The sequence below is a fragment of the Kogia breviceps genome, chromosome 15 (genome assembly GCF_026419965.1).
Source record: "Kogia breviceps isolate mKogBre1 chromosome 15, mKogBre1 haplotype 1, whole genome shotgun sequence".
In the NCBI taxonomy this organism is placed as follows: Eukaryota; Metazoa; Chordata; class Mammalia; order Artiodactyla; family Physeteridae; genus Kogia; species Kogia breviceps.
The window spans coordinates 13,465,232-13,478,499 of record NC_081324.1 but is presented as its reverse complement, the minus strand read 5'-3'; the positions used below and the strand labels follow the sequence as shown (position 1 = coordinate 13,478,499).

The following is a 13,268-nucleotide window of genomic DNA, read 5'->3' as shown; positions in this document are numbered from 1 at the left end:
TTAACCACTGCACCACCAGGAAAGTCCAGAAGGACAGGTTAATAGCATGTTACTACCTTCTCTTGTTTTTGCAGCACACAAGCACACCTCCCATTTCTACATTTCTATATACATCTTCTAATTGTCTATTATACAGTCCTTTGAAGCACAGTTTATCTGTGACTTCAAGTTCAGACCGTGAGCCACAAGTCTATCCTAGTCTGTCATATTTGTCATCTTTAGCCCAAGATACATAAACCCTACTCTTTGATTTTGGCTCTGGGACATGTTTTGAAGATTTTCAAAAGCACGCAGCTCAGTAGGTACTTCTGGTTTATGAAGAATCAGGCCTCCTTGTGTTAGATTTGTCAGACACTGTCGTTAGCTTTGTATCTGCCGAGTTGGGATGTGTGCTCTCCTCTTAGGGAGAAAGGAAGCCCAGAAAGAAATCAGACGACCTCATTGGTGCAGGCTGAGGGCGGCATGAAACCTGCTGAGCAGAATCTTGAATTGCCAGTGGGGCTGAAGATGAAATCAGACCTGCCAGGAGAGGGGAGGCCAGGAGAGCAGGCTCTGGTGCTCCCAACCTGTATCATAGCTCACCCATTCTTTAAAGCCCCGTAACCAACCCATCATATGCCTCAGGTCCCCACCTCACCAATATACATATATACAATTTCAGAGGTCAGATGTTCTGAAATGACTTTCTGTTTGCCAAGTTATACATAATCACCTATTTATAACATTCATGAAGAAACATGTCTTCACGTGTTTGGCACCACGCGCAAGATGGAATGTGCAGGATTTGTCTCGGCCGGAATGGGGCAGTGGGGTGACCCTCGTGTATGAGCAGCACTGACGCCAGGCCGGACTGCAGGGCAGATTTCTCTTCAGTGCTCTCCTGAGCCCTCTCCTTTATTGCAATTCCATCCCCCCGACCTTTAGATTCAACAGAGTCCCGCTGCCAGCTGGGTTCACCAGGAGGCATAAATGAGATGGAGTTCTGGTCTAAGATGTTTACTAAGGCATGCCCTTGGGGCCAATGCCCGTGGAAGGGAAGAACTTCTGCAAGACTGGGCAAAAGGAGAAGTGCATCTGCAGTGCAGACCCACTAACAGCCCTGGATGACTTCACAGAGTTCCGGGACTAGGGTTCTCCTGAGTTGAGATGGGATGGCCAGGCTTTATACTATTGCATCAGTCACTGGATATGGATTGTCCTGGAAGAATGTGGTGACTGTGGGTAGATGGCTCTCAGCAACTGAGGCAACCGCCAAAGAGACTGACAGGTGAAGGCATCAAGTCCTTCACTGAAGAGGGTCATGTTTACCAGCAAGCCCCTTGCTGGAAGCTTCCCCCTCTGTTATTTAATCTCCCGCATACTGTGAGGGTAGCATTACCTCCTTAATTTACAGGTGAAGAAAGAAAGACGAAGCAAGCCCACCTCAGCCCTCCAGCTGACCCTGAATGTTCCATTTTCCACCCTGTTACTAGCCAGCTTTTGACAGCAGGAGTGTGGCGTCTACAAGGCCAGGCCCGAGAGGGGTGGGGGGAGTCTGTGCCGTTGGTTGGCGGTAGAGCAAACACACAGGAAGGAGACCATGCCTTCGACATGGTCTATGTGTTCTATATGCCCCCAGTCTGCCAGCCAGTGTTTCAACTGTGTTATTTCTCACTGCTTTTTTTAGGAACTTTTCCATCCTGATCTTCATAACCTTCATGGTAACTTACTACTTTGAAAAACACGTGGAAAAGGCAAAATTTTGCCAAAGAGCTCAAGAGGAAGCCACCCCACCTCTTGCTCTCCTCAGCCCCAAACCTTGCTTCTGACTCCAGTCTGTTCTATAAAGCCCACCCTGGGGGTCTTGTGCTCTACACTTTGCCTAGCTCCCCTTCCTGCCAACAAAGAGTGACTGCTCTGCGACCCATCCCCTCACATCTGTTTTCCATTAAGCTGACACAATCAATGTAGTGTCTGCTTACTTCCCACTAGGTACTGGTCATTTTTAAATAGAGGCCTCTCAAAGATCGCAATCTGACCATGAAATATTAACCCAAATGTGAGGCTAAGAAGGTGAGGCGAGGGGACAAAAAAAACTGGGAAACAGGCAGGACCTTGTGGCATCCCAGAATTATTTCACTCAAAGTCTTCTGTTTCAACTGCCTAAAAAGGGCCAGACCTGGGGTGAGAATAGTGTGTTATGTCGATGTCTAACATCTGAGGCATTTAGGTACCATCTACCCTGTGCCTGTTAACACACTCAGGCCCAACAATAAGCCAAAATTCAATTCTGCGTTGTGTGATGGCACAGAGACTGCCGAGGGAAGTTTCAGGATGTCCTCATTAGGTCAAACAATCTACTACTGGATTTCAGGGTTTGGGATCACCCCCTGCCCTTGAAGCTTTTCTTCTGACTCTGACTCGCCTGGTGTCATGTCCCTCCCTCAGCTGATCCAGACAGTGAGCGCGGTGGACCGAGACGACCCACGCAATGGCCAGCACTTCTACTACAGCTTGGCTCCTGAGGCTGCTAACAACCCCAACTTCACCGTAAGGGACAACCGAGGTAATCAGTTGGCTACCGATGCTTTTCTACAGCGTGCGCTGGAAACTCTGGGTTACTGTACCACGCAAACAGTGTCAGAGGTCACCTGCTCTTTAATAGCACGAAAGACATTAATGTTAATCTGTATGGTCTTTTAAAGTTTTGTTTCAGAACATCAAAGACAAAGAACGTCCTCTGCTGATTCTGAAGCTTTTACTCAGTCAGTCAGTTCACTCAAACATTTGAGCACGGGCTCTGGGCCAGACGCTGTGGGAGGCACACAGGCTTCCTTCATCCCCACAGACAGCAGCCATGTTTGTATGTTCTTTAACTACAGGAAGAATCTGAAAAAGCTGACAGAAAAAGGCCCAAGGAGAAAAACCTGAGTGCACACTTCTAAGCAAGGATCAAGGGGGAAACAGTGAAAGCTCCCAGAACAAAAGGGAGACAAAGGCTAAGTAACCTTTGAGTTACTTAAGAGCAAAGGACAAATACAGGAACACAATGAGTAGTTCTGGCACCAAAACCACTTTATTATTTTGGGACGATTCAGAAAGAACAGTCAGGTGGGGTTCCCTATTCCAGAAAGTGCTTCCCTCTACCTCTTTGCTGGAATGGAATTATATACCCCTCTACTCCAGCTAAGGCATTCACAGACCTAGCACACTCTTCATTGGGCACAGATGGGAAAAGGAGGGGCTTCTGTACTCTGGCCAGAAGATTTTCAGAGAAAGGTCAGAGCAAGTGAAAACATAATTTAAATCTGTCAAGTGAACCCCTTATGTTGCTAACTCTGCTACCAACTAGCTGTTTGACCTTGGAGAGGGAGGGCATCACTTCTCTGGGCTGTGGTGGCCTCACTTTTATTCCAATTCTAAAGTGCTGTCACTTTAGAACAATCTAAACAAAGGGTAACAAAAAGTCATCATTTAGGTATACCTAGTCTTTGTCCAAAAATCAATTGTTTGGGACTTAAAGTATTAAATCCACCCCACACAATATTCTGCTATTAAAACTAGAGAATACCAAACCTGTTTTCTTCTAAATGGAAAGCATCCTTCCAAGTCATCCGTTTAGTCATCTACATAAAATCATCAAATCACTATGATAATTCTGAAAGGAAGAGTAATATAAATTATAACAACAGAAGTGTTACAATTAAATATCCTGATATTTTTTACTGGGTCAAATTTTGAATTATTCATTTATCTGCTTCACTTGGAAACCCCTCCTGCAAAAAGTTGTTTCAGACCCTTCAGGATAGCTTTTTTTTTTTGGCTGTGCCACAAGGCTTGCAGGATCTTAGTTCCCAGACCAGGGATCAAACTCAGGGCCCCTGCCCCTGCAGTGGAAGCATGGAGTCCTAACCATTGGACCACCAAGGAATTCCCTAGGATAGGTTTCATAGTAGAAACCCTGGGGAAAAAAATAATACATTATACTGTTTCTTCAAATTTTCAGCTAAGTGTCACTCTATTCCTCCACTCTGATATGTGTCTGAATCAATACAGAAACAATACACAGTAAAATGCTGCAAATGTCTTAACAACGACTTTGGGCACCGATGCATGGAACCAATACCTTAAAAAGATGGGCCCCTGGAACCTGATGACTATAAAAAGAAATGGCTCGTCTCTCAGAAGGTTTTTTTCAAAACATAAGTTGGAACATCTTCAATAGAAAGAACTCTTAACCTCCTCATGACAGTTGATCCCTCGAGTATCCTTTACTGAGGCTCATTAAAAAATTGACCAACATCTGACGTGGTGGATCTACTGTCAAGCCCTCCAACTCCCGTGCCCAAAACATGACATTCATTTACGAACACAACAGTGCACTATTTCAAGTAAAGCCTTTCTTAATCCCCAAAGCATTGTGAAAAGGATTGTCCATATACGTCACAGTTTCACACGCATTTTCCCATACTTTGCTTTATTTGATATTTATAATAACCCTTTAAGGTCTTAAGAAAGTTACTAATGCCTCTGATGATTCTCATTGTCTCATGTGATAGATAGATAAGGAAAGAAAGTAAATGGCCCATGGAATAGAAAGTGAGTATTAAAACTGGGACTGGAAGTTGAGACCTCCTGTTTTAGCCCCCCCCACACACACACACACAATTTTTATGTCACCTTGGATACTATTTCCAAATGGGTTATTCAAGCTCCATTTATAATATTCAACAAAATTTTGCAAGTGGCTAAATTTTGCCAGCTCCTCTGTAGGACTAGTCTCAGCAATGTGATGCTCTGATCTTTTTTCCTTAATCTTAAATAATTCTGAGATCAAGAAATCTATGATGCATAGTAGGCATAATGTAATACTTCTATGAAATTCAGCTCTTCTCCGGCTTTCTAAAAGTCTGATGAACTGCCCTTGATTAAAATGAAAAATAAAAAAGATTTCTGTTCGAGAAAAACTTTACTTCTCACAAAAACAAAACGAAACTGAAACTGTGAAGCAAAATTACTAGTATTTAGCTATTAAATCTGGAAAACAGAAAAGAAGATGCACTGTGTGGGGGGTGCAAATATGAATATAATCTTCAGGTTGGTAACCAACTGCTATCTTTCTCCACTGAGAAGGAAATAAGAGGGAAAAGGCCTGTACCAAAGTAGGAAGAGATTTCAATTAGCTGAACAATTTTCAACATTAATGTTACAAAACTAAGTAAGCGGTTACACAGCACAATGGAAGGAGTATGTATTTGGAGTCAAGAGACACAGTTCAAATCCCAGCTCTTCTACTAAATTAGTGACTTTGAACCAATTACATAATCTCTCTAGGCCTTAACTCTCACTGTAAAAGGGTGAGATTATCACTATCTCACCAAATGGTGGTAAAGATTAAAATGAGATACTGCATGTAAAGTCTAAATACCTTGCACATAAGCACTCAAAAAACAACTGCTCTCATGATAAAACAGGGGGAGGAGGAGGTGGAAAAGTTAATTAAGGAATTATGTATTAGTCAGAATAGGCTAGGTTAGGCTGCAGGAACAAACAACACCAAAATCTCAGTGGCTTAACGCAACTAAAGTTAATTTCTTGCTCACATAACGCTGACTGTGAGTCTGGTGACCAAGGACAGCTGTCCAGGTGTAGGCTGCCTGGCTCTCCATCTCAAATGCTCTTTCATATATTACAACAAGGCAAGAGAGCACAAGAATAACATAACAGCTATTACTGATACATGCTGCTGTCTAGAAGTGACACGAATCAGTTTTGCTCATTTCCATCATCTAAAGCAAATGATACAGGCATGCCCAAATTCAAGAGGGCAGAGAAGTATAATCCTTTATTATGTCCAGAAATATTGATATTGGTATGAATAATGTTTACTTTGGTTAGACTCTCAGAATCTTTTGTGAAGTTCTAGACTCTTCCCTGTGAAATGTGAAACACATCCAGAGGACCTTCCATATTGATGATGTTAGCTTTAAGAATCACTGATTATATGTCCTACCACATCTCTCAAACTTTTCCTCTGCTGAAAAAGATACCAGCTTTCCAGAAAATGTATCTGATTTATAAGTCAAACCCACTCAAGAAAACTTGAGAACATAGATTTAAAAAGATCCCAAAACATTACATTAGGCAAATATAAATACACACAGACACACACACACACACACACACACACACACACACACACACACACACACACACACACACACACACACACACACACCAGCTTTGTGGAAACATACCAAACAATTTTGCTAATCCCCTTTAAAACCGGGGGAAAAAACTAGTATTGAATTTTCACCAAATTCCTATTAATTGCTTAAACTTAGACCATCAATTAGTGGGAAACAGCAGGGTGTGTCATATGATTAGGGGATTTCAAATAAGCTTCGGCTAAATGAGCAGGTTCATCAGAAAGCACAGGAGTTGGTGACTGCATTTCAAAGGCATAAAAGAAAATAGCAGAAGACTTGAACTCCAGCCAAAGTGGCAAAAAAAAGCAATGTGCCGCAGCCACGTGGGCTCCTCAGCATTCTCTTCCTGGGAGCACAAAGCCGCACAGGGCCTTGGAAAGTTGCTGAGCTAGAACAAACAGGGGCCACAAGTCGCCAGTGACTGTTCATTTCTGTCAGGTTTCCCCAGGGACATTTCAGTTAGATCTGAAGTCTGACAGCTCGCCCTGGGCACTTTGTCACAAAGGGGAGAAAGACTCTCAAAAAAGGTCTCTCTTCTAGGCCTCAGGGTTTTCCCTAGAAGCAAGCAAAACTCTTGGTTTCTGAATCCAACTGCTGACCCCCAAACGCAACGGTGGCTGTAGCTAACCGCCTCCAGGCCATGATGTCCCTTCTCTCTCCTCCCCCACCCAGTTCCTGCCCCCTTGCTTTCCTCAATCCAAAAAGTTAATTCTCTTGTTGGTTCTTTCATTTTCCTCCTCCCTCTCCTTTTTCGATCCTGGAACCCCTGTCTTCTTCAGATAACACTGCCCGGATTCTAACTAGGAGGTCTGGCTTCCGGCAGCAGGAGCAGAGTGTCTTTTACCTGCCCATCCTGATATCGGACAACGGGCAGCCGGTGCTGAGCAGCACGGGCACGCTGACTATCCAGGTGTGCAGCTGTGACGACGATGGCCACGTCCTGTCCTGCAGCCCCGAGGCCTACATGCTCCCAGTCAGACTGAGCCGCGGCGCCCTCATCGCCATCCTGGCCTGCATCTTTGTCCTCTTAGGTGAGTCAGTGGCTCCTCTCCATTCTGTGGGGTCCTGCAAGTGCTTACTTAGGTACCATTCCGTTATCACCCTGACCCAGCTGGCCAGAACTGGCTTTCCACACTGTGCTTATTGAACAGGTGGGAGAGTAAGGCTGGGAAAAAGTAAAGAACTTGGAGACAGTCCCTTCCTTCAAGGAACTCATGGCCTCTGTGGCCAAATGAAAGCACATATATTTATCAAGCATCTACTGTAGGCCAGGCTGCCGTTCTAGGTGCTGGGATTAGTAAGACAGAAATGCCCCAGCCTTCACAGAGCTTAATTCAAAATAAAGCAAGTTCATTTTGACATCATAGAACCTATATAATAATTTTGGACAGGCTTTGATGATCACCTCTTCTAATCCCCTCATTCCAGATAAGTAATAGCTAAATCACAAATAGGTAGTGACGGGCCCAAGGCCAAATCTCAGTGGCAGAGCCAGGGCTGAAACACAGGCAGGCCCCGCATTGCACATCCCTGTATCTGAGCAGTACGGCCTTTCTCCCAAATGTTCACCCCCAGATTCAGGATGTGGTAAGTGTTACAGAGAAGGGAGAGGGACAGGGAGTCCTGAGAGGACAGGAGACAGGGGTGGGTGCCAGTTTAACTAGGGTGGCCAGGGAGGACCTCACTGACAAGATGACCTCTGAGCAGAGATCTGAAAACAGTGGCAGAGTGAACCACATGGATATCTGGGAGGGTAAGCTGTTTGGGGGCGTTAGCACGCCCCCTCCCTGGGTACCGTGGCCTCTAACCAGGGCCAGTTTGCCTCTACTTGTGAAATAAAGATGTGATGACAGGCCAGCCGGAGAGCACTACTGGGATAGGGGATCCTTCCTTCTTCATCTAAAGTCATACTGCAAAGCAGCTCCCTACTCCCTTGTACTAAGGCCATTCATGCCATTATCCTCAAAATCCACACTCAAAACAAACAGTAAAACATCTAAACCAATTCCTGAAACCAAAAACATATCTGTACATATCTCCCAACTCTTCTGACTGAAATAATTCACAGCATACTTATTTTGCTTAGAGAAAAACAGACTTAGTAGATAGTAATATTATTCAATATGGAAGAAATCCTAGGAAGCGAAAAGAGTAAAGCATTGAGGATTAAAATTAGAATTTAAGCCCTGATCCCAGCTTTACCTCCAAACCAAGAGACTGAGTCAGACCAAAGAAAGAAGGTCTAACTAAAATGTCAGTTGCTTGATTGAATTTCTAGTAGGTCTGTGGAATATGCTTCATGTAGTTCAGTGCTACATGAAGGGAAAAACAGTATAAAGAAGTAACCTTTCAAAGTCCTTGGATCACTGGATCAGAGAGGATTGTTACAGCTTCTGGTCCCTTTCCGTACTGACAAATAAAACCCTCCTGCAATTCCCTGAGTGTCCATAAGGTGGCATTGGGAGTCCTTGAGTGCATAACAGGACACCCTGCAAGAGGCCTTTGAAGAAACTTCCTCCTAGGAGAAATTTCCAGTCTGGCTGTCCTTACTTCTATCTTTGGAAAATGTCTACATTATAAGTTCACCCTAGCCCACAAACAGTAAAAGGAGCCACCACTTCAGGGAGACTGATTTAAAGAGGCTGGCACAAAGAGGCTCTCAAGTTAGAAGTGGTGTACAAGGGGCGATTTATTTTGTGCCTCCCAAACCCATTATGTCTTGCCTTTGGAATTGTGCAGAATAAACAGTTTTCAGGACCTAAACCGAGCAAAGCTGTCATAAAATCCTCAGAGTTTTAGGCACTTTCACTTCTAAGAGTGTACATCCCACATTAAATAAAATTCATAAAACTGAGTAAGACTGAACTGCAGTTGATTTGTCAAAGAAATACTACATTTTGTGGATAATTATATTAACACATTAATTTTGACTTTTTTCCATGTTTCAAATATGTATCTAGTTCCTAGAAAATCTCATAGGCCCTATGCACTGTGCCTATAGATCCTGAAGAATAAACATCCTTAGAACTGATTCTCTTCCGTCAGGGAAGCCCTTCAGCTGAATAGGATCATTTTTCCCAAAATTTGATTTTCAGGGGGTTATATAATACTCGATATTTAAATAAGATTACCTAAAAATAAGATACGTAGCAATCTTTATTTTTTTCAGAGTTCTATAAACTGCCTAATTCTATATCATCAGAATTCTTTCCAGTACAAACTCAAAGACTTTTCTAATATTGCTTCCCAGCATTTTCTGAAATACCACACCTAGCACTCCAGTGTCACCTGTGTGGAGGTTTTCCCAGGTCCCCAGGAAGAATTAACTGGCCCTGCTTCTGTATTCTCTGCAAAACTCTTGCAGCTCTATGACAGTCCTATCACCACCTGTTTCATATTAATCATTAATGTCTATTATCTCCTTAGATTGCATGCCTGTATAAACAGAAATCATGTCATATTCTACTGTTCCCGTTTTGCTTCAGATAATGTCTAAAAAATACTTGAGTTTAGTAACTCCTTACTGAATCCTACAAACACAGCAAGTTCACTCAGAATCCCATTTCTCCACCCTGCATCCATCCAAATCACACCCCCACCTCCAATGCCCAGTTCAAGCCCCCACTTCATTAAAGTCCTATTAGTCCATTTATCTGAAATCCCATAGTCCTCTAGTCTATGAGTTACGTTTTTGCACAGAGATAAAATACAAGAGGATATAATTGTTTCCTGTGTGTGCATTTTGTCACCCGAACTATTCAGGAAAATATCATGTATTAAGATCATGAACTGCAATTTACAAAAAGCACATTCCACATTCAAGTTTAAAAAACCATTACTGTTATTTTTTTAAGTTAGTCCATAATCTTACCGGGCATATGACTGACTGTACTCCATTCCCCCCCACCCCTTGGATAAACTGAGCTCTTATTTTGCAATGTTGTCAAGCTGTCACTGTTCACCAGCTGTAACAAAGCATGCTAGAAAAAAAAAAAATCAATAGCAGTTCTACAGCCAAAACCTCAACACACTTCCTGGAAAACATTTTTACTCACAGAGATAAATGGTTCAATGGGATTACCTCCATCTCTCCTTTAAACCCCAGTGAACGCATACTGGGGGGAAAAAAAACATATGTTGGGATAAAATTTCATCCAAACCTGCAAGGGCATATCTAACAGTGTGGTGCATCTTTGATAACATGATGAATTACGTAAAATGTCATTGCTCATTCCCTCTCTTCCATGAACATCCTTAGATCTAGAAAGTCACAACCTCCTCTCTAATGGAAGGCTTTTCTGAGGAATCTGAGTTAACTGGACAAAGATGGTCATTTATGCTCTCTGAGCCTAAGACTAAGACTTTGGCTCATATTTAACACATGTGTCTATACTCATATGAATTAATATATGATCACAATTGACCCTTGAACAATGGTGGGGTGGGGTTAGGGGCCCAGACCTGCCCTGAAGTTGTGAATAACTTATAGTCGGCCCTCAGTATCCACGGTTCAGCATTTGCGGCAACCAACTGCAGTAGTACTGCAGTATGTATTTATTTTTAAAAATCCACAGCTAAGTGGACCCCAGTAATTCAAACCCACGTTGTTCCAGGGTCCACTGCATATTTATAAAGTAGGATCCTATTGAGGGACTAATGTAAAAAAGCAGGATTCCACCTACAGAGTAAGGTTTTCACATTATAATGGAGAAACACGTATTCGTCCTTACGTAATCAGAAAACATGATCTGATCCTTAGCATACACTCCACGGCGAGCCATAGGGCTTCGTGCTTTGTTCATGAGCTGTTACACGGGGTGGCTGGGTGTACAAACGCACACACATTTCAAAGCGATAGGGTGTGTACAGAGCCTCTACATGCAACTTCTACTTAAACCACGTGGCATCATGTCACATAGGGTTCACTCGCCCACAGACTCTCCAACAGTGCAGAAGAGTCAGAAAAGGGTAGGCCCTGTGAGGTCACAAACCCAAACACTGCCCCAGCGCTCCCCACCCAGACAGCCCTTCCCCTACCTGTGTTACTCAAGAGCTCTGGTCTCGGCCCACACCGCCGAAGTTCTTCCGCCAACACCCGGTCCTCTGTGTTTCCGGCAGTGCTGGTGCTGCTCATCCTGTCCATGCGGAGGCACCGGAAGCAGCCGTACATCATCGACGACGAGGAGAACATCCACGAGAACATCGTCCGCTACGACGACGAGGGCGGCGGCGAGGAGGACACCGAGGCCTTCGACATCGCGGCCATGTGGAACCCACGGGAGGCGCAGGCGGGCGGCGCCTCCAAGACGCGGCAGGACATGCTGCCCGAGATCGAGAGCCTCTCCCGCTACGTGCCTCAGACGTGCGCCGTCAACAGCACCGTCCACAGCTACGTCCTGGCCAAACTCTACGAGGCCGACATGGACCTGTGGGCCGCACCCTTCGACTCCCTGCAGACGTACATGTTCGAGGGAGACGGCTCGGTCGCCGGCTCTCTGAGCTCCCTGCAGTCGGCCACTTCAGACTCGGAGCAGAGTTTCGACTTCCTGACGGACTGGGGGCCCCGCTTCCGGAAGCTGGCGGAGCTCTACGGGGCGTCGGAGGGGCCCGCGCCCCTGTGGTGACGGAAGCCGGGAGGCCGGCGCGCGGCCAAACCCGGCCGTTCTGGGGCGGAGGCTTCGCGGAACAGGAGCCGCCAACCGCAAGAGCAGGACTGTGCTGGAGAGTGAGGTTGCGGGGGGAGCAGGCGAGCGGAGCTCTCTCTGAATCAGCTTTACTTGGTTAGATTAAGTTAAATAATCAAAAGGAAACACAGGAAGAGGGGGGCAGAATCTCCAATGACCTTTTCTTCTTTTTAAATTTTTGTGATACTGTATTCAAAGGCGTGGAGTCCAAGGTTAAATATGGCGGGCGTGACTTTTCTTCGCCGTTCACTTTGGTCATTTTGCCACCTCAGAGAGGCTGTGCTTTTCAATGCAGAGGTGGCAGTTGAAAGCAAATAGAAAGTTCTACTCTCCTGTCCGTTTTTTGTTTCGTTTTATTTTTAATCGTGTTTTTTTCTCCATTTAAAAGTTTTGCTGGCTCATCACACTGCACAAACCAACCCCCATAAAAGAACACTGAAAAATTATTCCTCGGTGAAATTAACCTGCTTGTTCTGGGATGGATGGAATTTCTTTTAATCCTTTTAAGACAAGGTTAAGGCCTAATTGACTTTGCATGGGGGGTGGGCAGGGGGGTGGGAGAAGGAAGAGGCATTGACTTTAAGCTCAAGTTTAATGGCTGAACCAAGAGTTGTTGGCATTTCAGCAAATCCACCTCCATGGAGTTAGAGTGCTCTTGTTCTCTCAGCTCTTTAACTGTGCCCCTGCAAAATTATTCAGAAGGAAACCAGAAAATCTGCCTCTTTTGCACTGTAGATGTCTCTTCCATGTGCCAAATGGGAAGATTAGAGTCTACAAATGAAAGCCAAATAAAAAGAAGTATCTGATAAAAGCATGGGTTAGAGGGCTTTCCTAATCTGTGTGAGGTCAATTCAAGGGATGTTTACATACTGTAGATAACCTACTTGAACACAAATCAGTATTATAGAGAATAAATGGATGTAAGAAAATTACATGTATAAGTTTTGTATATTTGTTAATAATTTTGGTAATAAATATGATGTACTGCATCTCAGTACCTTAGCACCTCTTTTAATAAAAGTTAAATAGAAGGGAAAGTCTATTGCACGTGTGTTTAATTGCTGAGCAGGTAAGAGATGGTTTTGTGATCCTGACCTAGTCTCAGGTTCTTGGTGCTGGGGCTCATTCATAAAACAAAGACAACAGCACAGAAGTATGAGGCTGTGCATTCTATTTCGGTCACTGATCAGATGAACGTATGGTTTAAACTGTAAAGCTATAAAGCTTTTCATGAATATTCTTCATTTCCCCATCCCTTAAAAGAGGAAAGGATGGTTTTATAACATCAGCAATACAATAGTAAGTTTAGCCCATATTTTTTTTTGTTTTGTGAGGGTGTATTGCACACAGCCACCAATGAAGCAGGCCACTGTGCTACTTTCATCTCTGTTCTGTT

General features: G+C 44.1%; 1 protein-coding gene across 1 annotated transcript in view; it reads left to right on the top strand.

Moving 5' to 3' along the window:
* Positions 1–12,909, top strand: part of CDH20 (cadherin 20) — a 209,747-nt gene extending 196,838 nt beyond the window's left edge. Inside the window, exons 10-12 of the mRNA XM_059039373.2 lie at positions 2,428–2,545; positions 6,968–7,219; positions 11,307–12,909. Coding sequence (XP_058895356.1) covers positions 2,428–2,545; positions 6,968–7,219; positions 11,307–11,812 — 876 coding nt within the window. The 3' untranslated portion in view covers positions 11,813–12,909. The remainder of the gene's footprint in view (positions 1–2,427; positions 2,546–6,967; positions 7,220–11,306) is intronic.
* The last annotated feature ends 359 nt before the right edge of the window (positions 12,910–13,268 follow it).